This window comes from Chionomys nivalis, chromosome 19, assembly GCF_950005125.1.
Source record: "Chionomys nivalis chromosome 19, mChiNiv1.1, whole genome shotgun sequence".
NCBI classification, from domain to species: Eukaryota; Metazoa; Chordata; class Mammalia; order Rodentia; family Cricetidae; genus Chionomys; species Chionomys nivalis.
In genome coordinates, this window is record NC_080104.1 from 11,256,900 (window position 1) to 11,284,253 (window position 27,354).

General features: G+C 47.6%; 1 protein-coding gene across 1 annotated transcript in view; it reads left to right on the top strand.

Moving 5' to 3' along the window:
• Bicral (BICRA like chromatin remodeling complex associated protein) overlaps positions 1-27,354 on the top strand; it is a 98,517-nt gene that overhangs the window by 46,007 nt on the left and 25,156 nt on the right. Inside the window, exons 3-6 of the mRNA XM_057794546.1 lie at positions 14,490-14,535; positions 15,520-15,568; positions 15,656-15,724; positions 19,809-21,482. Coding sequence (XP_057650529.1) covers positions 14,495-14,535; positions 15,520-15,568; positions 15,656-15,724; positions 19,809-21,482 — 1,833 coding nt within the window. The 5' untranslated portion in view covers positions 14,490-14,494. The remainder of the gene's footprint in view (positions 1-14,489; positions 14,536-15,519; positions 15,569-15,655; positions 15,725-19,808; positions 21,483-27,354) is intronic.

Consider the following 27,354-nt stretch of genomic DNA (forward strand, 5'->3'; position numbering starts at 1 on the left):
GTTTGCTGGCCAACAAACTCCAGGTATCTACATTTTGTTTGTTTCTTTGTTTTGTTTTTCGGAGACAGGGTTTCTCTGTGTAACAACCCTAGCTGTCCTGGAACTCACTCTGTAGACCAGGCTGGTCTTGAACTCAGAGATCCGCCTGCCTCTGTCTTTGCTGGAATTAAAGGCCTGTGCCACCATCACTCTGGAATTATCCTAACAACTTAGTTTTGACAGTGTTTCAGTGAACTTAGGCTCGGCTAAATAGGGATGCTGATGTCTATTTCCCTCCCTTTTTCCTGCTTAGGACTGACATCACATACCAGTGTCTGTCCCCATGTTTTTTAAGTATGAAAACTGGAGCTGATGAGATGACTCACTTAGGAAGGGCTCCTGCCACCAAGCCTGCCAACTTTGAGTTCATCACCCAGGTCCTAAATAGTAGGAGGACACAACTGGCTCCCTTAGATTATCCTCTGACCGCCACATATGCGTTCTGGTACTAGTACAAATGTGAGAGAGAGAGAGAGCGTGCGTGTGTGCATGCGTACGTGTGCATGCATGATAGAGAGCGTGCGTGTGTGCATGCGTACGTGTGCATGCATGATCATAGGGTCTCTCCCGTGGGGAGACAGTGAGATTTTGGAAGTATGTGCTGCTGTGTCTAGTTTTCATGAGGGCTCTGGGGATTTGCTCAAGGCATTGGGCTTATAAGGGAAGCGCTTTTCCTGCTGTCTTGGTTACTGTTCTGCTTGGTTACTGTGAGGCGATACTCTGACCAAGGCAACTCTTAGGAAAGGAAGCATTTAATTTCTTGCTTATTGTTTCAGAGGTTCAGTCCATCATCATGTTGGCAGGGAATATGGCAGCACTCGTGGTGCTGGAGCAGTAGCTGAGAGCTACATCCTAGTCCACAAGCCAAGAGAGACTGGGCTTAGCATGGACTTTTAATACCTCAAAGCCCACCCCAAGTGACACACTTCCTCCAACAAAGCCACACTCCAATCCTTATGATTTTTTCAAGTAGTGCCACTCCCTGGTGACCGAGCATTCAAATCTGTGAGCCTATGGGGTCGTTCTTATTCCAGCCACCGCACCTCCCAAGTCACCTCTCCTGCCCTAACGCATTCATTTTATTTATTTACTCATTTGTTTATTTACTCATTTGTTTGTTTTTTGATTTTTTTTTTCAAGACAGGGTTTCCCTGTGGAGCCCTGGCTGTCCAGGAACTCACTCTTGTAGACCAGGCTGGCCTTGAACTCAGAGATCCGCCTGCCTCTGCCTCCTGAGTGCTGGGATTAAAGGCGTGCGCCACCACCTGGCCTTATTTTTCCTTTCTACTATAGAAGACTATAATTTTGAAAATATAAACCATGTTATTTTCTAACTTACACAATGCTATTATTTCACGAAAGCCAGTGAGTTTGAAGTAGAAGGAGGTAGGAAATAACAGCTACCAGATACTGATTTATTGCTGTACTTAGTTACTTAGACTACCTATTTGCCAAGCATTGCTTCACTTAACCTGGAACGGGATGACCTAGAGAAACAGCTGGGACAATGAGCTGTTGCTGTCACCAACCTACCAACTACCTCCTAAGCTTCTGTAGGATCCTGCTTGCTTGCCCGCCCCCTCGTGATTTTAGAGTATAAGATGAGAATATGCACTAGGCCCAGGATGGAAGCCTCTCAGGAGCTGTCCTGACCATATACTCTCCCCCACCTACTGATGGAGTGCTTAGACCAGCAAGAGTCTCGCAGCAGTTCACCCGGGAAAGCTAGAAGCACAGCCGAGAAGAGGAACCCTCTCATGCTGCACATATATTACTGCTAGTGTTTGTGCGCCTGAGCGGGTGGCATGCCTCGACAGTGCCAGTGTGGAGGCCAGAGGACAGCTATGTGGAGTTGGCTCGCCCGCCTCCTGCTGACTCTGGGGATTGAATTCAGGTTGCTAGGCATGTGAGGTAAGCACCTTTACCCACTGAACCATCTTGCCTGCTTTGGTAATGAGTCCCTCTGTGTGTCCCTCATCCCAAAGGCAATGAGTTCCTTAGAAGCAACGAGCTTCCCAGAAGGTGGAGTCCTGCAGTTACAGACCCACCATATAGCAAGGGACCATGACAGCGCTTTATCCTGAACGACATGAAAGTGCTGCTTATCCTGATGCTGGGATGGTGGAAACGCCCTTGGTCATAGCACTCAGGAGGCAGAGAAGGTGGATCTCTGTGAGTTCAAGACCAACCTGATCTACTTAGTGAGTTCCAGAACAGCTAGGGCAATATAGAGAGACCCTGTCTTAAAAAAAAAAAGTTTGCCGGGCGGTAGTTGTGCACGCCTTTAATCCCAGCACTCGGGAGGCAGAGGCAGGCGGATCTCTGTGAGTTCGAGGCCAGCCTGGTCTACAAAGGGAGTTCCAGGACAGGCTCCAAAGCTACAGAGAAACCCTGTCTCGAAAAACCAAAAAAAAAAAAAAAAAATTTGTCTTAGGATTCTATTGCAGTGAAGAGACACCATGACCACAGCAACGCTTATAAGGAAAACATTCAGTTGGGGTTAGCTTATACCTTCAGAGTTTAATCCATCATTGCCCCTGCGGGAAGCAAGGCAGCATGCATGCAGATGCAGTACTAGAGAAGGAGCCCAGAGTTCTTACACCTTGATGCACAGGCAACAGGAAATGGTCTGAGACACTGGACGTGACTCTAGCATAGGCGACCTCCAAGCCCACCTCCACGGTGGCACACCTCCTTCAGGAGGAGGGAGCTGCTCCTGCTGTGGAGGTTCCGGGGTGGCAGCCAATACCTCACCTGCCGAGGGAGGGGTCAGAGGTCACTAGCTCCCGTTTGTTTCTTTGAGACAAACTCATTTCTAGGTAACCCAGGCTGACCTCAGATTCTAGACAAGTCTCCTTCCTCGGCCTCCCAAGTGTGGGGATTGTACACAGGAGCAGCTTAGCACATCTAGCCCTGTACTTTTCCCTTGAAGTGTTTTTTCCCCCATTGAAATCTTAAAATTGAACTCAGGGATAGAGACCTGAGAGAGTTTAGTGGATAAGAGCACTTACTGTGCAAACATGAGGACCTGAGTTCAAATCCCCAGCACGCATGTAAGTGTTGTACATGTGGCAGAATGGAGACAGGCCGATCCTGGAAGCTCAGCCAGCCATCCTTGCCCAAATGACAAGCTCCTAATTCAAGTGAGAGACCCATCTTAAATATGGTGGAGAGACGTGAAGAAATCTGTTGTTCTCTAGTTTCACGTGTACACAAATTAGTGCACACTTGTATGTGTGTACCACTCATACCCCCAAAAGACAGATAAAGTATTAAAAAATTAAAAGAACAAAACTGCAGTGCCTTGGTGTCTTCATCTAACTACATAAGAAACAGTTACAATTTGGGCAAAATCGAGCTAGCATGATGGCTCAGTCAGTATAGATGCTTGCTGCCAAGCCTGAATCCTTGAGTTCAGTCTCCCACATCTGCGTGGTAGGAGAGAACTGAGTCTGACCTCTCAGCACTGGGTGTGACATGTACGCACACGCACGCACGTATAAGTTAATGTAATTCTTTATTGGACATAGTCTATGAAACAATGGATTCTAGTGAGGCAGCACAGGGCAGTGATCCCAAGGGGGGCATGAATGTGATGAGGCCGTCGGTGCCCGGCACAGGGAGCTGCACAGGGCGCACACTGCGCATCTGAGGTGCCTCTTTTCTTCTTTTCTTTTTTCCTTTTTTTTTAAAAAAAGAATTATTTATTTTTATTTTATGTGCATTGGTGTTTTGCCAGTATGCATGTCTGTGTAAGGGTGTCAGATCCTCTGTAACTGGAGTTACAGACAGTTGTGAGCTGCCATGTGGGTGCTGGGGATTGAACCAGGGTCCTCTGGAAAAGTAGTCAGTGCTCTTAACTGCTGAGCCATCTCTCCAGCTCCTCCAGTGCCTCTTTCTTCAGGTAATAGTTTTTTTTTTGGCAGTTCCTGGGGATTGAACACAGAGGCTCCTAATACATCTAGACAAACGATCTTCCACTAGGCAGCCGGCCCATCAGTTCCTGGCTGTTGGAAAATTCCCCACATGTCTTAAGAACCACCCAAAAGGATTAAAGCTCACTCAGGGCACCCAGGAAAATGTGTAATTCATTGGACATCAAGTGAAGTACTCAGAAGGGCCTCAGTATTAGGTTGGAATTAACCTTTTCTTAAACTTAACAGTGACTGGTGAGATGGCTCAGCAGGTAAAGGTGCCTACCTGCCACCAATTCCCAGGATCCGCACAGTGGGGAAGAAAGTGGATTCTCCAGGCTGTCCCCAGCCTCTACACACACAGGAAAATAAATAAGGAACTAATTAGAATTAATAAAACAAATAGATTAAAATGAAGAAAGCTTGAGCTGAGACTGTGGCTCAGTTAGGAGAGAGACTGACTAGCATATGTAAAACCCTGGGCTGGGTCCCCAGCATCTCGTGAACCAGGTGTGGAGGCGCACACCTGTCATCCCAGTACTTTGGAGGTAGAGGCAGGAAAAGCAGGAAGTCAAGACCATCCTCAGCTTCAAAGCAAATTCAAGATCACCTTAGTTTACACGAGGCCTTTAAAAAATGTGGGGTAGGAAGGAAAAGAGCTCAATAGGATGGGTGCCTTCCAATCAGCCGTGCAAGCCTGAAGACCTAAGAGTAATCCCCAGAATCTACTTACAGGTAGAAGGAGTGAGCAAACTTCCACAAAGTTATTCTCTGACCTCCACATAAATGCCATAACCTACATGTGTCTACATACATCACACACACATAGAGTTGAAAAATATAAAAGCAGTCAGACATGGTGGTGCATGCCTTTAAACCTAGCACTCTGGAAGAAGAGACCAGTAGATCTCTGTAAACACAAGACCAGCCTGATCTACATACTGAGTTCTAGGACCCTGTCTCAAAAGACAAAAGCAAAGCTGGGCAGTGGTGGCGCACCCTCTAATCTCAGCAGAGGCAGGTGGACCTCTGTGAGTTTAAGGCCAGCCGATCTACCAGGACAGTCAGGGCTATTACACAGAGAAACACTATCTCGGGAAAAAAAAAGCAAAAATAAAAAAACAAAAGCAAAATAAATAAAAATTAAGAATCAAAATGTTTTTAAGTAAATTATTATATCCTAGACCAAAAAATATGGATATGGATATAAAAATACCCAGCACCAGGGGCTGGAGAGATAACTCAATGGTTAGGAGCAGTGGTTGCTCTTGCAGAGGACCCAGGTTTAGTTCTCAGCACCCAAATGATGGCTCACAATCATCTGATCTGCATCAGATGTCCCTGTGGCCTGCTCTAGTACCAGACACTCTTGATAAAGAATACACAAGGCAAAACACCCATACACAAAAACAGTGCTTTAATTACAAATCGCTCAGTACCTGGTAATATAAATTTAATGTATACATCTGAGGTGGTCATTGCCTGTAGTACCAGCCAATCAGAAGACTGAGGCAGGAAGATAATTTGAGTTTGAGGCCAGGCTGGATACTAGAGACCCTGTATTTAAAAATAGTAATAGAAACAAGTGTCTGAGTTGGGCGGTGGTGGCACACACCTTTATCCCAGCACTTGGAAGGCAGAGACAGGTGGATCTCTGTGAGTTTGAGGCCAGCCTGGTCTACAGATCGAGTTCCTGAGTTCCCGCACAGGCTCTAAAACTACACAGAAACAGTCTCAAAAAAACAAACAAACAAAAAAAGCAAAACAAAAAAGAAGAAGAAAAAAAAAAAAAACAGGTGTCTGGCATCCAGGCAAGGGTCAACAGAAGTCAAAGTAGCAGGAAATGCCTCTCTCATAATGAGCAGACCTTAAATGGCAGAATTTGTGGAGGGAAGTGGTCACTATTTTACATAAACCACCGCCTAGAGGAGGGGCCTGGATGCAGCTCAGTGACAGAGCAAGTGCTTCAAGTCTGAGGCCGGCCATGGTTTCTGTCTGCAGCACCACAGTGGGGTGGGGACCACAGAGGGGCAATGAAGGTTTAGACCAGGCAGTGGTGGCGCACGCCTTTAATCCCAGCACTAGGGAGGCAGAGGCAGGCGGATCTCTGTGAGTTCAAGGCCAGCCTGGTCTACAGAGCTAGTTCCAGGACAGGCTGCAAAGCTATAAAGAAATCCTGTTAAGAAAAACCAAAAATAAGAAAGAAAGGAAGAAAGGAAGGTTGGTTTAATAAAAAGACCTAGTGCAAACAAGGACCTGAGTTACATCTTCAGTGCATGACCCCTAAAAAAGCCACACACAGTGGCTCACACTTATAATCACAGCCCTAGAGAGGCAGAGACAGGCAGATCTCTGAGACTTCTTCGCCAGCCTAACTGCTTGGCCAGCCTTAGGACAGTGAAAGATGCTATCAAAATAAATAAAAGCAGACAATATAGTATCTAAGGAACAATACCTGAGGGTATCCTCTGGCCTACACGCACGCGTGCACACACGCATGAACCCTTCCATACACACACACTGCTTTAAACTAGAGATGAAAACAATGTTTGAAAAGGCCCGGAACGTGGCTCAGTTGGTGTAATGCCTGTCACGAGGCCCTGCAGTCCATCCCCAGTACCATTGAACCAGTTACGGGGGTGCACCTGTAATCCCAGCTCTTCGCAAGGGGAGGCAGTAGGATCAGAAGCCCAGGTCACCCTGGGTTACAAACTGCATCTGAGTCCAGCCTGGTCTACATGACACTTTGTCTCATGAAAAGAGAGAAGGCAAAAAAGGAAGAAAACAAGAGAAGCCATTGGGTGAGACCAGCAGCTGAGACACACAGAAGAAGAAAGAAATGACCCAGGGTTTGAAGTGTGATTCCCTGGCACCACCAGTAACAAAACCACCACCACCACAACAGACTGTGGTGGTTCACGCCTATAACCCCAGTCCTGGAAAGTCTGAAACAGGACGATTGCTAGGAGTTTGAGGCCAGCCTGCTCTACACAGTGAGATCCTGTCTCAAAACAACAGCAGGTGCTAGAGAGACAACTCAGTGATTGCTTGTGCAGAGGACCCAGGTTTGATTCCCAGCACACCAGACCATCCCAGCAGGCAGCACTGATTATAATCAGCAAGTTAATATATGCATACATACACACATATATAGATGGAAGATAGGAGTGAGGAAGTCTTGAGGGAGTGGAAAGGAGGAATTGAGGTAGATATAATCAAGATATTTGCATTATGAAATTATCAAAGAGTAAATAAAAGATAGTAAAAAAAAAGGTGGGCCAGTGGTTAAACTTGCTTTTTGGCAGAGGACCTTGGTTTGGTTCCCAGCATCCACATGGTAACTCACAACCGTCTGTTGCTCCAGTTCCAAGGGCTCTGATGTGCTCTTCTAACCTCCATGGGCTCCTGATCACATATGACACACGCATACATGCATCCATACATACACACACAAACAGGCAAATAAATAAACCCCTTAAGGGCTTAACATTTAAGAGGATCCAAGTTTGGTTCCCAGCACCCACATGGTGGTTTACAACTACCTGGAACTCCAGTCCCAGGGAATCTGATGCTGCCTTCTGAGCTCTTTTTTTTTTTTTTTTTTTAAGAGTTTCTCTGTGTAGGGGGCTGGAGAGATGGCTCAGAGGTTAAGAGCATTGCCTGCTCTTCCGGTCCTGAGTTCAATTCCCAGCAACCACATGGTGGCTCACAACCATCTGTAATGGGGTCTGGTGCCCTCTTTTGGCATGCAGGCATACACACAGACAGAATATTGTATACATAATAAATAAATATCAAAAAAAAAGACAAGCCGGGCGGTGGTGGCGCACGCCTTTAATCCCAGCACTTGGGAGGCAGAGGCAGGCGGATCTCTGTGAGTTCGAGACCAGCCTGGTCTACAAGAGCTAGTTCCAGGACAGGCTCCAAAAAAACCACAGAGAAACCTTGTCTCGAAAAAAAAAAAAAAAAAAAAAAGACAGTTTCTCTGTGTGGCCTGGGCTGGTTTCATAACTCCCTAATGTTGAGATGCATGTGCCACCAATGCCGGCTTCTTCTCAGCTCTTGGGGCACATGTCACTACATGGTGCACACACATACATACAGGCAAAGGAATTTTTTTTAAAAAACACTTTATTTTATGTGCATTGGTGTGAAGGTATCAGATTCCCTGGAACTGAGCCGGGCGGTGGTGGCGCACGCCTTTAATCCCAGCACTTGGGAGGCAGAGGCAGGCGGATCTCTGTGAGTTCGAGACCAGCCTGGTCTACAGAGCTAGTTCCAGGACAGGCTCCAAAACCACAGAGAAACCCTGTCTCGGAAAAAAAAAAAAAAAAAAAAAAGAAAGATTCCCTGGAACTGGAATTACAGACAGGTGTGAGCTGCCATGTGGGTGCTGGGAATTGAACCCGGCTCCTCTGGAAAAGCAATCAGTGCTCTTAACCACTGAGCCATCTCTCCAGCCCCCAGGCAAAGGAATTTTAGACATAAAATAATGGTAATAACTTTTAAAACCTTCAAAATATTTTTTTTTTTTTTTTTTGGTTTTTTCGAGACAGGGTTTCTCTGTAGCTTTGGAGCCTGTCCTGGAACTCCCTTTGTAGACCAGGCTGGTCTCGAACTCACAGAGATCCGCCTGCCTCTGCCTCCCGAGTGCTGGGATTAAAGGCGTGCGCCACCACCGCCCGGCCATTCAAAATATTTTTAAAGACAGGCTGTGGTGGCGCACGGCTTTAATCCCAGCACTCCGGAAACAGAGGCGGGCAGATGTCTGTTAGTTCAAGGCCAGCCTGTTCTACATACAGATCAGGTTCCGTGACAGTCAAGGCTACATAGAGAGACCCTGTCTCAAATTGGAAGAGAGAGAAAGAGAGGAGAGGGGGACTAGAAACGGCATCTGGTTGGTTTTTTGTTTGTTTTGCTCTTGTTTTGTTTTTGTGAGTTGGACACAAGCTAGAACTGTCTAGAACTGTCTGGGAAGAGGGACCTCAGTGAAGAAGAAGCCCCCGTCAGATTGTCGGTATTTTCTTGGTTAATGATTGACGTGGGAGGGCTAGGCACTCCGCTGTGGATGCTGTCACTCCAGGCTGGTGCTGGTTGAGCGAGCCCCGGGCAAGCCACTGACCACAGTCCTCCAGGGCTTCTTCAGCTCCTGTTCCCAGGGTCCTGCCTTGAGTTTCTGCTCTCAGCGATGTGGGAGTGTAGGCCGACAGAAGCCCGAGGTGCTTTCGGTCATGGTCTTTATCACAGCTGCAACAACCCTGAGGCTGTGGGTAAACCTTGCTAGCTGAGAAACGTCCTCTGAAGACTCCGGTCCTGCCGGTTTGCAACCTAGCAAGGTCTCTCAGTGGCGCCACCTGCTGCCATTCAGGCAGTTCCAGAGGTGAGCCAGGGCACTGAACTCCCTGCTTTGACGAGCTAGCTGCTGTGCTGGCTCTTTGGTGGTCTTTTGATGTCACCATCTCTAGAATGTATTTTTGGAAGAAGGAAAAGAGAACTGGGTGTGGTGGCTTGAGGTGGAGTCAGGAAGACCAGGAGTTCAGATTCACCTTGGCTCCATGGCGAGTTCAAAGACAGCCAGGGCAGCCTGAGACCCTGTCACCAAAAAACAAAACAAAACAAAAAAATCAAAAAAACATCACCAGGCAGAGTAAGATAAGGGAGGGAAACAGTTCCACTCATCTTTACAAAGTTCACCTGGTGAAGAAGTTGAAATTTGTAGCCTTCCAAGATCAAATATTGTTTGACTGCCTTTAGCTAGACTCTCAAGCACACAGGTCTGGTGCGCTCCACTAGTTGACTTGAAACTCGTGGATCTGGTGCGCTTGCTAGTGGGCTTGAAACACGTGGGTCTGGTGCGCTTGCTAGTGGGCTTGAAACACGTGGGTCTGGTGCGCTCTGCTAGTGGGCTTGAAATGCTGCTTTGCTGTTGTTTTGAGACTGAGCCTCTGGTAGCCAGGCTGACCTTAAACTTGTTATATAGCCAACTTTGTAAGAGCTTCTGCCTCTGCCTCCCCCTCCCTGCTTCCTCCTAGGATCAGTCCTGCCACTGAGAGCTGCTCTCACTGAGACTTTGTCGTGCCCTGTCACCTGTCCTGGGCTAAGAAATAGTCTCCAGTCAGTGGTCTGGGAGTCTCCCCTAGAGATGGTTCCATCTTTCACACAACACAGTCTTACAGAATTCACATGCTGTTAGCGGCTCGTCCTGTCACCGTGGGGCCTCACATACGGGAGGAAAGACCTCAACGGAAGTACAGAAGCCAAGGAAGAATCCAAAAGGAGTGAGCGCACCGGATGGTCCTGGGGTGGGTGGCTCAATGGGTCAAGGCCCTTCTGATAAGCCTGATGTTTGATCCCTTGATTCACATGGTGGGAGGCAAGAACCACACATAAATCATGGCATGCACACACTATACACACACAATACTAAACAAATACATTCATGGGCTGGAGAGATGGCTCAGCGGTTAAGAGCACTGCCTGCTCTTCCAAAAAGGTCCCGAGTTCAATTCCCAGCAACCACATGGTGCCTCACAGACATCTATAATGAGATCTGGTGCCCTCTTCTGGCCTGCAGGCATACATACTGAGGCATACATACTGAGAATACATGTAGACAGAGTACTGAGAATACTGTATACATAATAAATAAATCTTTAAAAAAATACATTCGCGCCGGGCGGTGGTGGCGCATGCCTTTAATCCCAGCACTCGGGAGGCAGAGGTAGGTGGATCTCTGTGAGTTCGAGACCAGCCTGGTCTACAAGAGCTAGTTCCAGGACAGGCTCCAAAAACCACAGAGAAACCCTGTCTCGAAAAACCAAAAACCAAACACCAAAAAAAATACATTCGCTAATTAAAAAATTAAATTGGGGTTGGGGCTGGAGAGATGGCTCAGTGGTTAAGAGCATTGACTACTCTTCCAGAGGACCTGAGTTCAATTCCCAGCACCCACGTGGCAAAACACCAATGCACATAAAAAAAATTCAGTTGGGGAGCTAGAGAGATGGTTCAGCACTCAAGAGTGCTCGCTGCTCTTTCAGAGGGCCCAGGTTCAATTCCTAGCACTTACATGACAACTCAAAACCATCTTTCGGGGGCTAGAGAGATGGCTCAGCAATTAAGAACACTGACTGCTCTTCCAGAGGACCAGAGTTCAATTCCCAGACCCCACATGGCGGGTAACAACTGTCTGTAACTCCATAATCTGACACCTTCACACAGACATACATGGAGGCAAAACACCAATGCAAATAAAATAAAATAAAAATAAATTAATTTTTAAAAAAATCTTTAATTTCAGTTCCAAGGGATCTAACACCCTCTTCTGGTCTGTCCAGGCATCATGCACACATGTGGTACACATGTAGGTATACTTGTAGAAAAACATTCATCCATATAAATCTTCAGTTGGGAAAAAGCTCTGTTTTGTTTTTATTTGGGGAGTGCACAGAAAGGTCAGAGGACAGCTGCATGGAGTCAGCTCTCCCTTCCCCTTTGTGTGTTGTGTGAATCAAACTCAGGCCACTGGGCTTGTGACAGATGCCTCAACCCACTGAGTCGTCCCTCAAGCCCTTCTTTTGCTGCTGTTTGAGATAGGATCTCTGTGTTGCTCAGGCTGGCCTTGAACTCACAGAGATCCACCTGAGTCTGCCTTGAAAGTGCTGGGAGTACAGGTGTGGGCCACTGTTCCCAGCCACTGACCTTTACAAAGTAGAATTCTCAGGGTTCCCTGGCTGTGAAGGCTCATAGCATTCTATCCACAGGGTGAGCCAGAGAGGCTGCCTGCCTGCTTGGCAGTGTTTGATGAACCTCATTGGTTTGGTAAGGGAGAATATACAATGAGCTGGGGTAGGGTGCTTGCTCAGCACATTTGAGACCTCCCCCTGGTTTCATCCCCGTTATCAACTTGTGCTCCTGGTTGCTGGTGGGAGTGACCCCTGTGGTTCACCTTAGGACCAAGTTACCCACACAGCGTCTTTCAAGTAGAGGAGCTGGATAAGGGTGTCAACAGGGAGGCAGAGAAGCTGGGAAAGGGATGGACATGTTTTGGGGAGGTAGGTTTTTCTCGTGTGTGTGTGTGTGTGTGTGTGTGTGTGGTCAACCACTTTATTTTTTGAGACAGGGTCTCTCACTGGGACCTGAAGCTTGTGAGTTGTGCTGGTGAGCCCAGGCATCCCCCTGTCTCTGTGCTTCCAGCATGGAGGTTACCAGTGTGTGCCACCATGTCCAGCTTGTTATGTGGGTGCTAAGAATAAAACTCTTGCCAGCTGAGCCGTCTCTCAGCCCCTCGTTCACAGTTTTCATTTGTACAGACAGAGCCTTAGACACTTCATTTTTTTGTGATGCTGAGAACAAACCTTAGCATCTCATGTGCTTCTCATGTGCTGTCCCACTGAGGCCTGTTCTCAGCTTTACAAATTAAGTTTAGAAGAACCATACATGATATGTATTTAACCTCAGCACTCTCAGGCGAAGGCCAAGGGGAGTTCGAGGCCAACCTGGTCTACATATTGAGTTCAGCCAGGGATACAGTGAGAGATTTGTCTCAAAACAAACAAAAAAACTAAACACAAGGATAATAAAATAATCGGACAGTTTATTCCATGTGGTAGTGATGTCTGGGAAACGAGGTGTGGTTTATAATAGGAGCTAATGCATGTTTGATGTCAGGATGCATTATGGATTTCTTTTGTGTGTATGTTTTCTGTTTTGTGGTTTTTATGCAGCCGTGGCTGTCCTGGTATTCATTAAGTAGACCAGGTTGTCCTTCAGCTTGCATTACATCTGCTGCCTCTGCCTGCCAAATGCTGAGAATACCGATGTGTGCCACCATGCCTGGCTCATGTGCCAGACTGGCATATCCCTTTGATGATAGTTTTCCTGTTTCCAGAAGTCGTGTGTTCAGGAACGTTCGTGCCAGCGTGACCTCAAATAACTTGAGCCCGGGTGCTAAAGAGCCCGTTTCCCATGGCTCTTGTTAGTTCAGTCCTGAACTCCAGGACAGGTCTCCCACTCCCCTTCCTTCCTTCTTCCCTCTCACTCTCCTCACCCTGGGTTCTGCTCAGCCAGCGGCGTAATCAGTCCAGCAACCCAGCAAACCCAGCAAACCCAACTGCCCAGGCAGGGCCCTCATCAGGAGTACTCACCCTTCGTGCTCTTCTAGAAAAGAGAAAGTACCCTTCCCTGGGGCGGGAGGGAAATCTGCCTCTGTGGGGCCGTGTGATTGATCTGGGGGAACCAAAGGGAGAAGGGAATTTGAACAGGGAAAAACTCCCTCTACGACTCTTCCTTCCTCTGCTGTGCCGGGCATGCCCCTCCTCTGGGCATCTCTTCAGGATTTCATTCCTCCGTCCAACTGCCGTTCACAACTGCCCTTTCCAACCGCTCCAGAATTCTTGGCCCTGGTGTTCTGTGATGTAAATTATTCCACGCATGGCTTGAAATGGGTGAGAAGCAGGGTTGCCAGGTGTCGGATCACTAGTGTAAGTTGACTGGCCCTCGGGGGAGAACCGCTCCTGGAATTTGTTCAGTTGTTACTGTCTGGGCCAGAGCTGTGCTGGCCATGCTTGGGGCTGCTGCAGGCAGGGAGAGGGAGCTCTGGGCTGGGGTGAACTGCCGGAGATTTTCTGCTTGAAGCGTTCTCAGCCCCGCTATGGATTATTCAGGATTGAACTTAAAGACAGTGTTGCTGCACTGGGAAGCAGCCAGGCCCCATGACCAGAGCCAGTATCACCGTCCACCGTACAGGGCCTCCTGTTCTGTCTCCAAAAGTGGGGAGAAACCGCTTCCTGCCTTCCTAGAGAGATCACCAAAATATGTTGAGAAATCTAGATTGCGCTCCGTGTTTAGCAGCATCTAAACGGAAAGACTCAGAGTCTGTGAGAGCTTTACTAAAGCAAATTTGCCCTGCCACCGTGTTCATTCTACACTTGATGGAGTCATTCTTTATCCCTTACAGTCCGGTAGGGAAGCCGTGTGTGCGAGGCCGCTGCCAGCTAGCTTAGATTTTTCTAGACTCCTTTTATCCATAAGTTGAAAACCATAGAAGAAGCAATTTCAGTCAAAAACTTGTTCAAGTAACTGTAAATTTTATGTATCTTACCTTTATTTTTATTGACTTTGTTTTTGAGATAGGTCACATGTAGCCCAGGCTGGCCTTCACCTCCTGATCCTCCTTTCTCTACTTCCCAGCTTCTGGGGTCACAGGTGTACACCATGCCTGGCTTGCTGACTTCTGGGGTCACAGGTGCACACCATGCCTGGCTTGCTGATTTATTCACTCTGCATTTATTTCTGAGCTGGGGTCTTGCTGTTGCCCAGGCTGGCCTTGAACTCTTGAACTCATTCCCCTCTCTACTCCGTCTTCTCTGAGTAGCTGCGACTCCTGGCGAATGGCACAAGGCCGGCCGACCCCAGCACTTTTCAAATGACAGTGCTAGTCAGCTAAAGGAAAGCTCACAGCGGGCCAGTTCCTCTGACTGCGTCCTCACTGCCGGGCGGCCACTCCTCAGACTGACCCTGTCCCTTGCCTTGCAGTTGTCATGGACGATGATGATGACTCGTGTCTCCTCGATCTTATTGGGTAAGATGCTGACTCTGAACCCAGGGTGGCTGGGGGCGGTGGGTGAGGCACAGAACAGCGCAGCGGGGATCTTGAAAGCTCCTGGGCTTTTCACATATAAGAATTAATTGTGGTTACAGCAGAGGGGTAAAAGAGATAGTTTCACATATGCATCATAATTCAGTAATCCACTCCTGTTTTACGTTCCAAGATGCCAGGTCTGGGTGTTCCTTACAGCTAGTGGGCTCGCCTGCACAACCAGGTCCTGAGTTCAGTCCCAGGGGCTGAAGCAAAGGTTGATTCCAGGAGGCAGAAATGAAGAAATTACTTAAAATAGGGAGATTTGCTAAAGCTAAAAATGTTGTTTGCTTTTTGCCTTCTTCTTTTCTTTCTTTTTTTCTTTTTTTTTTCCCGAGACAAGGTTTCTCTGTAGCTTTAGAGCCTGTCCTAGAGCTAGCTCTTGTAGACCAGGTTGGCCTCAAACTCAAGAGATCTGCCTGCCTTTGCCTCCCGAGTGCTGGGATTAAAGGCGTGCGCCACCACCACCCAGCTTCTTTTTGCCTTCTTAAAAACATCAGCAACAAGCCAGGCAGTGCTGGCGCACGCTTTTAATCACATCACCTGGGAGGTAGAGGCAGGCGGATCTTTGAGTTTGAGGCCAGCCTGGTCTACGGAGCTAGTTCCAGGATAGCCAGGGCTACACTGAGAAGTCCTGTCTCGAAAAACAAAAAACAAAAGCAAAACAAAAATCTTATCAAAACATATTTAGTCAGTTAGTTAGTTTTATTTATTTATTTATTTATTGGGGTTTTTTTTTTTTTTTTTTTTGGTTTGTTTGGGGTTTTTTTTGGTTTTTTGAGACAGGGTTTCTCTAGCTTTGGAACCTGTCCTGGAACCAACTCTTGAGTACTGGGATTAAAGGCGTGACCCGCCCGGCTGTCAACAACATATTTCAATATAAGTAGTAGTATTTATTTGTTTTCCCTCCTTTTCTTTCTGTTCTAGAGACCCACAAGCATTGAATTATTTTCTGCACGGACCTAGTAATAAATCAGTAAGTGACTCTCAAGTGTCTCACAGACATGGCTTCTGTTCCTCCAGCCCTGCCAGTAACCACCGTGTTGACTTCTCCCCTTTGCAGAGCAGCGATGACCTGACGAGCGCAGGCTATCCTGCAGCCAATTCAAATTCAATTTTCGCCAACTCCACGGTGAGTATTAGAAATAGCTAAAGCTTTCTGTCTCAGAGAATCTCTGTGCACGGAGAATCATTGCCTTCCTAGCGTGAAAGAATCAGTGCCTTGGCCGGCGGTGGTGGCGCAGGCCTTTAATCCCAGCACTTGGGAGACAGAGGCAGGCGGCTCTGTGAGTTCAAAGCCAGCATGGTCTTCAGAGCGAGTTCCAGGACAGACTACACAGAGAAATGCTGTCTCGAAAATTAGAGAAAAAAAAAAAAAAGAATCATCCCCTCTCATTGTAATTTACAGGAGAGGAAAAATCTGTTAATTATGTCAGTGTTTTCTTTGGTTATATAAGTCAGGCTTATATAAGCAAATTCTTTTATTATTTTTTTATCAATTTCTGTTTTTAACATTTATTTTATGTATGTATATTGGGGAGGGGTTATACGTGAGCCCATATGTACATGCAGAGATCGGAAGGACAACCGTGAGTCGGTTCTCTCATTCTGCCGTGTGGGTCCCAGGGATCGAACTCAGTTCTTCAGGTGCGGCAGCAGTTCACCCCCAGAACCGTCTCCTAAACTTTCAGCCTCTGAAATGGCCCCGGTGTTGTATATGAAGAAGGCATAGTAGGATGGCAGCTTCAGGACACTTTTTCATTATAATTACTTACAAATAATTTTAACCTGAAGCAAGAAGACAGTGATAACTAACGCTTATTGAGGGTATAGTGTGTGCCTGTCACTGAGGACTTGTATGAACTGCACTGAACGCTCACAGTACCTCCAGAAAGAAGTTTTACCATTGGTTCTGTTTTGTAGGCAAGGAGGCTAAGGCACAGAGAGGTTTTTACTCGGCCTAAAATTGCACAGCTATGAAGTCCATAGCTGGAGCCTATACTGTTAAGCTCTAGGAGAATTTCTACAGGGTGGGAACTGAGGGGTTTTGCAGCCTGGGGAACCGGCTCAGTAGATGAGAGTGCATGCTGTGCCAGAGTAAGGACCTGGGTTCAAATCCCCAGGACCCACAGAAAAAGCCAGACTTGGCTGCAGAAGTGCCAATAACCCCAGTGCTGCAGTTGCTGGGACTTCCTGGTGCCAGTCGGGCTCCGGCTTCAGAGAGAGACCCCCATTCAAGGCAGTGAGGCAGAGGGCCCTAGAGCAGGACAGCAGGCATCTTCTGTTGTTCATGCGTACCTGGCCCACGTGTGCTTTGTGCTGCACACGCCACACACACGCACAGAAGGGGAGTCACTGTTTACACACGTCACACACGCACAGAAGGGGAATCACTGTTTACATACCACACACATGCAAGAAGGGGAATCACTGTTTAACCTTTATCACCTTGGTCTTTTCCATTCCATTCTTCTGCTCCAGGTGACGGTGTGCTGTGGGACTGCCCATGTCTGTCCTGTGCCACTCCTCAGTCCTGTTCTTCTCAGTAGGAAAGCGCAGTGACCGACTGTCTCACAGTGGTCCTTGTAGTCAGCAGACGGGCATGCTCCATCATCACAGTCTTTCTGTCCCTCATCTAGAGAACCCCGGTGGCATGCAGAGTCGTGGGCATGCCCAGGTCTTCAGGTCTCTTGGGGTATTAGCTGATGCCATCATGCAAGACCCCTTGACCCGCTCTGGCGGCCACAAGGCCTCACAGCTCATGTCCTGGAAGACTTGTGACTACGTGACCTTTGGATTTTTCCTGTGGTTCTAGGGATTCAACCCAGGACATCATGTGTGCTAGGCAAACGCTCTCCCCACTGAGCTACACCCCAACCCCTCTTCTGCTGAGGTTGATTTCATCCTGCGCTCCTGCAGAACCTCAGCAGTTCTCTGCCCTTCGTCTTCTGCATGCTAGATCCACAGGTGCCAGCCACGCTGCTCCACTTCGGCTTTGATGTTGCTCTCACTTGCTGCCCCCGTGATCCGTGATTCTTTTTTTTTTTTTTTTTTTTTTTGGATTTTTTTCGAGACAGGGTTTCTCTGTAGCTTTTGGTTCCTGTCCTGGAACTAACTCTTGTAGACCAGGCTGGCCTCGAACTCACAGAGATCCGCCTGCCTCTGCCTCCTGAGTGCTGGGATTAAAGGTGTGCGCGCGCCACCACCACCCAGCTGCCCCCGTGATTCTTGAAGATTCTCTGTAAGGTGGCCCTTAACACCTCGTTAGCCAAGGACTCAGAATTGTTAACATTTTGCAAATCAAAATACTTTTTTTTTTTGATTGTTTGCTTGTTTGTTTGACACAAGGTCTCTCTTCACAGTCCTGGCTTTACTGGAACTGGCTATGTCAACCAGGCTGACTTTGAACTCACAGATATCTGCCAGCCTCTGCCTCCCGAGGACTGGGATTAAAGGCGTGCACCATCACACCCAAGAATACTTGTTTTTGATCAAATTATTTTTTTTTTAATATTTATTTTTTTATTTTATGTGCACATTTGTCTGTGTGAGGGTATTGGATACCTGGAACTGGAGTTAAAGACAGCTGTGAGCTGCCATGTGGATGCTGGGAACTGAACCCAGCTCCTCTGGAAGAGCAGTCAGTGCTCTTAACCTCTGAGCCAAGTCTCCAGCCCGATCAAATTATTTTTAACTTCCTTTTATTATTATTATTATAGTGTAGTACACACAGCAGGATCACTTCCTCAGGCTGGGGGTAGCTCAGTGACAGAGCACTTACTTGCCTTGCATGCATGAGGCCCGGGGTCCATCCCCAGAGCAGCAAATTAACATGAATAAATATATTAATTACTGTCTTAACTCTGTGTGTATGCATTCCATATTATTTCTTATTTAAGTGGCTGTTTCCTCACAGCTTTTTCCCATCTCTCCCACAGAAGATGACTGGCCATGGTCGGTGTCTTCAGCTTCTCCTCCTGGGTCTGCATTGCAATCTCTATGTAGATTGCTTGCTCCCAGGGGTTCTTTGAGGACAAAACTAACACATATGTACATATCTGGAAAATGACAGCTTTTACTTGAGCTAACTGGGTTTGTTTTTGTTTGTTCATTTGTTTTTAGTTTGAGATAATTTTGCTTACTACTTGAGTGTTGATAGGTAAATATTTAGAGGAAGTGAAGCCAGCACCCATGTTACGTTGAACTAACGTTGGTCTGGTCTGATCTTCTGAGGCTGTGGTGGGTACCTCAGACCGTGAGCAGAGCAACACCAGAGCTGCTCAAGCCCCTTTGCCATCATCATGGGGTCTGGGGCTAAATCCCACTCAGGTCTTAGTCTGGGAATAATCTCAAAATCAAAGTTTCCTGGAACTGCATATAATACCATGAGGTCCTAGGTTTACTCTTTAGCACACCCACACAAAAAAGAAAGCCAGCTGGGTGTAGTGGTGCACTCCTTAAATCCCAGCACTTAGGCAGAGGCAGGTGGATATCTGAGTTCAAGAACAGCCAGGGCTACACAGAGCAACTCTGTCTTGAAAAAAACCAGAGGGAAAAAAAAATAAAAGTAAAAAGTTAAAAAAAAAAAAAAACAGAAAGAAAAGTATGATGCCGTAGCTCAGAAACATTAAGGTGATGGCCACAATGTCTTGTTGTTATCTCTGTCCACGCATCTGCATCTGTTTTTGTTGTGTTTTTGAGGCGAGTCTTACTCTCTATAGTCCTGGCTAGCCTGGAACTCACTGTATGGGTCAGGCTGACCTTGAAGTTTCCTCCAGAGTGCTGGGATTAAAGGCCTGTGACACCACCAGGTTTTCTTTCTGTGTGAGACAGTCTCACAATTTAGCCCCAGTTAGCCTCACACTTGCTAACATAGTCCAAGCTGACCTCAAATCTTGGCAGTCCTGAGCTTTGGTTCTGAGACTGCGAGTGTGGTTTGCCACACCTCACGCTGCTTCTTATATGTTCCCTATAAAATAATCTGTCAAAGCAACGAAATCAAATAGGAAAGACAGGGCAGGCAGTTTGGAGAAAGTTGGCCTTACAGGAGAACTGCCGGTTCGAGGCCAGCCTGTTTAAAAGTAACAGCAAACAAAAACGTGGTGTGCCTTGAACACCTCTCGTTAAGCTGTATTTACATTCATTCCAGCGTGAGATTTGTGTGCTTGCTTCTGAAGGTTCCATGTGTTTTGTGACGCACTGCTTCTGCTTTTCAGAACGCTGACCCTAAGTCGTCCCTCAAAGGTGTAAGTGACCAGCTTGGAGAAGGGCCCAGTGATGGACTGCCACTTTCAAGTAGCCTTCAGTTTCTTGAAGATGAACTTGAGTCTTCTCCTCTTCCCGATCTCGGCGAGGACCAACCCTTTGACATTCTTCAGAAGTCCTTGCAGGAGGCAAATATCACTGAGCAGACGCTGGCCCAAGAGGCATACCTGGATGCCAGCGTAGGCTCAAGCCAGCAGTTTGCACAAGCTCAGCTTCATCCTTCTTCATCAGCATCCTTTACTCAGGCTTCTAACGTTTCTAATTACTCAGGTCAGACTCTGCAGCCTGTCGGGGTGACACATGTGCCTGTGGGACCGTCGTTTGCAAGCAATACAGTGGGCGTGCAGCATGGCTTCATGCAGCACGTGGGCATCAGCGTGCCCAGCCAGCACTTGCCTAACAGCAGCCAGATCGGCGGCTCTGGGCAAATACAGTTGATCGGGTCATTTGGTAATCAGCCTTCCATGATGACAATTAATAATCTAGATGGCTCACAGATCATATTAAAAGGCAGCGGGCAGCAAACCCCAAGCAATGTGAGCGGAGGACTTCTGGTTCACAGACAGACTCCTAACGGCAACTCTTTGTTTGGGAACTCCACTTCCAGTCCGGTAGCACAGCCTGTCACCGTTCCATTTAACAGCACAAATTTTCAGGCATCTTTACCTGTACATAACATCATTATTCAAAGGGGTCTCGCACCAAATTCAAATAAAGTCCCAATTAATATCCAGCCAAAGCCGATCCAGATGGGTCAGCAGAGTACGTACAATGTGAACAGCCTGGGAATTCAGCAACACCATGTCCAGCAAGGGGTCTCCTTCGCCTCCGCAAGCTCGCCCCAGGGCTCTGTGGTTGGTCCACACATGTCTGTGAACATTGTCAACCAACAGAACACGAGGAAGCCTGTTACCTCCCAGGCCGTGAGTAGTTCAGGGGGCAGTATCGTCATTCATTCCCCCATGGGCCAGCCTCACACCCCCCAAAGTCAGTTCCTTATACCTACAAGCCTTTCCGTCAGCTCCAACTCGGTACACCACGTCCAGACCATAAACGGGCAACTTCTTCAGACTCAGCCCTCGCAGCTCATCTCTGGCCAAGTGGCCTCCGAGCATGTCATGTTGAATAGGAGTTCTTCTAACATGCTCAGGACCAACCAACCGTACTCTGGACAGATGCTTAACAACCAGAACACCGCCGTGCAGCTGGTGTCTGGGCAGACTTTTGCCACCTCTGGCAGTCCCGTGATCGTCAATCATGCGTCCCCTCAGATGGCCGGAGGGCAGATGCCCTTGCAGCGGTCCTCGCCAACTGTATTGCACCTGTCCCCGGGGCAGAGCAGCACTTCCCAAGGAAGACCAGGCTTTCCCGCCATGCCCTCGGTGACCAGCATGGCAGGGTCTACCCGGTTCCCTGCTGTCAGCTCGGCCAGCACTGCGCATCCCAGTCTTGGGTCCGCAGTGCAGTCTGGGACATCAGGATCAAACTTCACGGGAGATCAGCTGACACAACAAAACAGGACTTCGGTACCCGTCAGTGTGCCCCATCGTCTTCCCGTCTCTTCTTCCAAACCTACCAGCACTTTCAGCAACACACCGGGAGCTCAGCCACAGTTCTTCTGTCAGGTTAGTGTCCGTCACAGCATGGAGACAGGAAAACAGAATTCTGTAGTATTCACTCAAGTGCTGCTTCACCTTAGGTGAAATTTACCTATTAACTTCAGCTTTACAGTGGTTGATTCATGTTCACCTTTTTTGGTTTTTCGAGGCAGGGTTTCTCTGTGGTTTTGGAGCCTGTCCTGGAACTAGTTCTTGTAGACCAGGTTGGCCTCAAACTCACAGAGATCCACCTGCCTCTGCTTCCCGAGTGCTGGGATTAAAGGCGTGCGCCACCACCGCCCGGCTGTTCTTCCTTCTTAAGGAGAGTCTCCCAGCCAGTGGGGCATTGCAGTATAGAGTGAAGACCCTAGAATCCTGGGGTTTGGGGCCAGTGAGTTGGGTCAGCCTGACAACCATACCATAGAAGGAGAGAACCGCCTCGCAAAGTCACCCCCTGGTGTTGACACACAGTACTGACTTACTGTCTGTCGCTGAGATGACACCAGGGCTGAAGGAAACCTGAGGAGGAAATGGTTTATTCACCTCACCTTTCCCTGTCATGTCCGTCCCTGAGGGAAGTCAGTGTTATAATTCAAAACAGAAACCTGGAAACAGGAATCAGTGCAGAGGCCATGGAGGAATGCTGCTTATTGGCTTGCTCCCCATGGCCTGCTCAGCTTCCTCCCTCCCTCCTTCCCTTCCTTTCTTTCTTTTTATTTATTTATTTTTTGTTTGTTTGTTTGTTTGTTTTGAGACATGGTCTCACTACATAGCTCTGGCTGTCCTGGAACTCACTATGGAGACCAGGCTGGCCTCAAACTCATAGAGATCCACTTGCTTCTGCTTCCAGGGTTCTGGGATTAAATGTTTTTTAGTTAGTTTCCTATATGCCCAGAACCACATGCCCAGGGATGGCATCCCTCACAGTGGGCTGGGCCCTTCTACATCATTTAACAATTAAGAAAATGTCCCACAGACATGCCACAGGCATCTGATAGAGGCAGTTCCTCAAGTGAGGCGCCCGCTTCCCAGATGACTCCAGCTTGTGTTGAGTTGACATAAAAGTACTACAAGGATGCACTTGTATACACACACACATGTATAAACACATACAAATAAATGCACTTGTACACGCACATGTATAAACACATACAAATAAATGCACTTGTACATACACATGTATAAACACATACAAATAAATGCACTTGTACACACACATGTATAAACACATACAAATAAATGCACTTGTACACACACATGTATAAACACAAATAAATGCACTTGTACACACACATATATAAACATACAAATAAATGCACTTGTACACACACATAAACACAAATAAATGCACTTGTACACACACATAAATACACACAAATAAATGCACTTGTACACACACATAAACACACACAAATAAATGCACTTGTACACACACATAAACACACACAAATAAATGCGGTATGTGTATTTTTCAATTCTTGAATTTGAATCTAGACTTTATGAGATGTATGACATGCAGCCAGTAGAGTCATCGCTGCAGACTTCATTTTCGTGAGTGAAATAGATTAATAATAAATTTGCCGTACCATGGAGTTACTGGGAGACAAGCGGTATCTTCCCCGAGCACTGTCCTGAGACTCCCAGTGATACCATCAGATTATGAATCCATCAAGGATTAATCCATTGGACAGACCAGAACCTTCAGGATCTGGACACTTCCCAAAAGATCATCAGCTGGCAACCAAGCCATTACTGTATGAACAGTTCAGCTGGATGATCGTGGCTGCTGCTTGTGAGCCACCTGGACACTCAGGGACTCTGCCACTCAGAAGTGGTCACTGACCCTGCCCAGAGGGAGGCATGGGGGTGGTCAGGAGCACTCTCCTTTGACCAGTACCTGAGCCTGCATAATTTGTAAAGCCATACAGAGATTGTTGCTGAAACACTTTGATATGATCCTCAGCTCCTGTCCTCTCTTTAGCAGGCTTTTTACCTTTCTTCTCCTCCTCATTTCCTCAGTCAGGCACATAGCTCAGTGAGAGCACGCTTTACCTGGCTCAGTTCCTGGGTTCCTGCCTCAGCACAGCAACTGTAGAGCATGCTCACATGATCATCACAGCTGGTCCTCCTCCCACCCACATACCCACCCCCATCACATCTCCACAGCCTTCTCTACCTGCAGAAGGTTCTAGAACGTACATTTCTATATTAGTATATTCAGTGTCAATCTTTTAAATGTACAGATACCAATCTGTATACCTCAGGTGTACAAATCCCTACACAGGCACACACACAGAGTTTAAAATCATAAAAATAGGAGCTGGAGAGATGGCTCAGCAGTTAAGAACACTGACTGCTTTTGCAAAGGACTGGAGTTCAGTTCCCAGCACCTTCCTGGCAGCTCCCAGGTCGGGAAAGAAGCCTGGTCATGCAGGCTGTGTTCACAGTTGGTCCCACTTCTCAGCAACACCCCTGATAGCGAAGGAGGAAAAGCATTTCATTGTGGTGTGTGTAGTCTAAGACAGTGGCTCGTCTCACTGCATGCTTAAAACCTGCAAGAGTCTCATGTCTTCGCTGCTGGTGTTTGTACCTGTTTGTTTCTTATCATTCATTTATCTTGGGGTGTGGGACACACATAAGTCACAGAGCACCCGTGGGGGTCAAGGAAAACTGTGGGAGTCTCCTCACCCACCGGGGCCCAGGCTTGGCAGCAAGTGCCTTGACTGGCTGAGCCATCTCACCAGCTCTGGTTTTTATTAGATGTATTTATTCCTGTGTGAGTGTGTGTGTGTGTGTGTGTGTGTCGGGGGGTGGTCAGAGGATAGTTTGCAGGAGTCAGTTCTCTCCTTCCACCACATGAATTCTGGTAATTAAGTTCGGGTCATCGAGCCCTGGTAGGCAAGCCCCTTCAGCTGCTGAGTCATTTATTTATGTGTGTGGTGTTTGCCTCTGTGACTGTGCACCACAGACATGGCTGGTGCCCAGTGAGGCCACAAGAGGATATTGGCATCTGGAATTGGAGTCACATATGGTCATGAGCCATCGTGTGGGTGCTAGGAACCAGACCCTGGTCTTCTGCGAGAGCAGTAAAAGCTCTTAACTACTGAGCCATCTCTCCAGCTGAACTTTCTTGCTGAGCCCATGTTTTGTGTTAAGACAGAGGCTCACATGGTAGCCTAGACTGGCCTGAAATTTTCTATGTAACTCAGACTGGCCTTAGGATTGAGCAGTCCTGTTTCTGCCTCCTAAGCACCGGGATTATAGGCATCGGCCACCACGTCCCTCCCCCGTCATTCTTTGTCCTTGTGTTTTGGAAAGCTATGAAACAGTTTTTTTGTGTATGTGTGTGGTTGTGTGCGTGTGTGTGTGAAGAGGGGGCAAGACAGGGTTTCAGTGTGTAGCAGCCCTATCTGTCCTGGAACTTGCTTCTTCTTTTTTTTTTTTTTTTTTGGTTTTTCGAGACAGGGTTTCTCTGTAGCTTTGGAGCCTGTCCTGGAACTGGTTCTTATAGAACATGCTGGCCTTGAACTCACAAAGATTCTCCTGTCTCTGTCTCGCGAGTACTGGGATTAAAGGCATGCGCCACCACCACTCGACCCTGGAACTTGCTTTATAGACCAGGCTGGCCTCGAACTCACAGAGTTCTTGAGCGCCCATTGCCCAGCAGAGACAGTGTTTTTAGTGGCCCTGGGTTTGGATTGCTATGAGTAAACTCGGGGTACATTTTCAGAGTTGTCAGATGCCGGGTGCTCCCAACTCTTAGTGTGATTGGTCCTGTCCCTCGTACCGTGAACTCTGAACACTGGGTGTCCACTACGTTCCCCCATGGTGTTTCCTTCTTCTGGGTGTGGTGGTGCACACTGTGATCAGTACTTGGCAGATGGAGACAGAAGGATCGATCAGGAGTTCAAAACTAGCCATGGCTACTTAGTGAGCTTGAGGCCACCCACCCTTGGCTACCCTAGATCCTGATTTTCACAAAACAGAAATACTCGAGACTCTGGAGATACACAGGTTCCGTTCAGACTGTCTACCCTAGCCTGAGTTGCCAGAGGCAGTTCCTGACTTACTACAGTTTCCCCAGGTGGTTCGGTGTACCCAGCGTCCCTAGTACCCATCCCCAGCTGCCCCGCACTGATGAGTGATTGTACTCTGGGTAGTTTCCTGTCTCCTCTGGTGGTGTTTTACACAGTGGGCACAGATGCTGGTGCTGCCGCCGCCTTTATCTCAGGCTAACCCAGATCCTGCCGATGGTTCCCTCCACGTTGTCTGCCGTCCCTTCTGCCGAATGTCCTTCATGACTAGAGTGCTCTTCAACTTCTGACAAAACACTCCGTTCTTGTTCTTGTTCGTTGTTTGCTTCCTCTGCCCCTTCCCTGGAATCAGCACTTTCTGTTTTCTGTGAGAGAGGGTCTCACGTAGCCCAGGCTGACCTCAAACTTGTAGTGCGGTCAAGATAGCCCTGAGTTCCTGATCCTCCTCCAAGCCCTGCTTCCCAAGTGCTGGGCTTCTAAACTGGTGTCTCCATACCAACTGGATTTTTTATTTTTAAAGGAGAATCCTAACCCGATGGAGACAGTGTAACTAAAAACCAACATCTGGAGCGGGGAGTAGATTCCGTGGCAGAGTGCTTGTCAAGCGGGCTGGAGTTCTGGTTTTGGTGACCAGCACCGTGCACACATATGGCATAGTTGATGCTTTGGTTGCGGGAGTGTGATAGACATGTGTGTGCATGTGTGTGGAGAGGTGGAGTGTAGCTTGGTTGTACATGCCTGCCTAGCCTGCAGAAGGCCCTGGGTTCCATCCCCGGCCCCGCCGAGCAAACTGAGCAGCGTGTATGTTCATGCTGCTGGTGTTCTCTGAGCTGGGAAATGGCGGCTGTGCACATCTAAGGATAAGTCAGCTCCATTTCCTCCTGAATCTGTAGCTACACATGGATTTCCCTGTTTGTATCACGGGCTGCCATCTTTTCCAGGCTTTCCATTCCGTTCCTATTAGCCAGAATCCCAGCGCCATGGTGTATTGATTTGTTCAGCCCCAGCATTTACAGAAACCAATCTTATTATTACTTATCTGTGTTTTCACTATTGTGAAAACAAGCGTACTCGTTAGACCTGATTCTGGTCTACTTAATAGTGCACGTCAGCCATGCATACACAGTGAGAACCCAACTCAAGATACAGAAGTTATTTGGTTTGCTCCCCATCCCCTTGGTGTTGAAGTACAATTGAGTTTACTTGTTTCTGCTTGTATCTCATTTCTGGCCACAGTGGGCACTGCACAGACAGAGACCTGGGTACTTCCTAAAACTCCGAGATTCACACCTTCCCTTTCTCACTCAGAGTCAAGTTCCGACAGCGTGTCCTTTGTTTTTAAGCTATTGTATGTTTGTTTCTTCATTTGTTTTAGGATTTTTTTATGTGCCTCAATGATTTGTCTGCATGTATGTCTGTACACTGCATGTGCCTGGTTCCCTCAGTGGCCAGAAGATGGCTCCAGATCCCCTTCAACTAGGATTACAGATGGGCGTGAGTCACTACGTGGGTGCTGGGAATCAAACCAGTATCCTCTTGAAGGATGCCAGTGTTCTTAACTGCTAAGCCTTATCTCCAGCCATGTTTTAAAGTTCTTTGTTTTTGTTTTTGTTTTTGAGACAAGATCTCACTATATCCAGGGCTGGTCTGGAACTTGCCCTGCCTGGTCCTCCTCCCTCAACCTCCTGTGCCTGAGGTTGTAAGTGTGTACCATCGGGCCCTGCTCTTCCTTCACTAGCAAAACCGTTTGCTAAGAATCCCAAATATCAATCGTACAGAAAGGAGTTGGACATTTTGAAATAATATGTAGCCATTCAAATGTTTCTAGAATTATGGTGGGGTAAACATATCTTTAATCCCAGCAC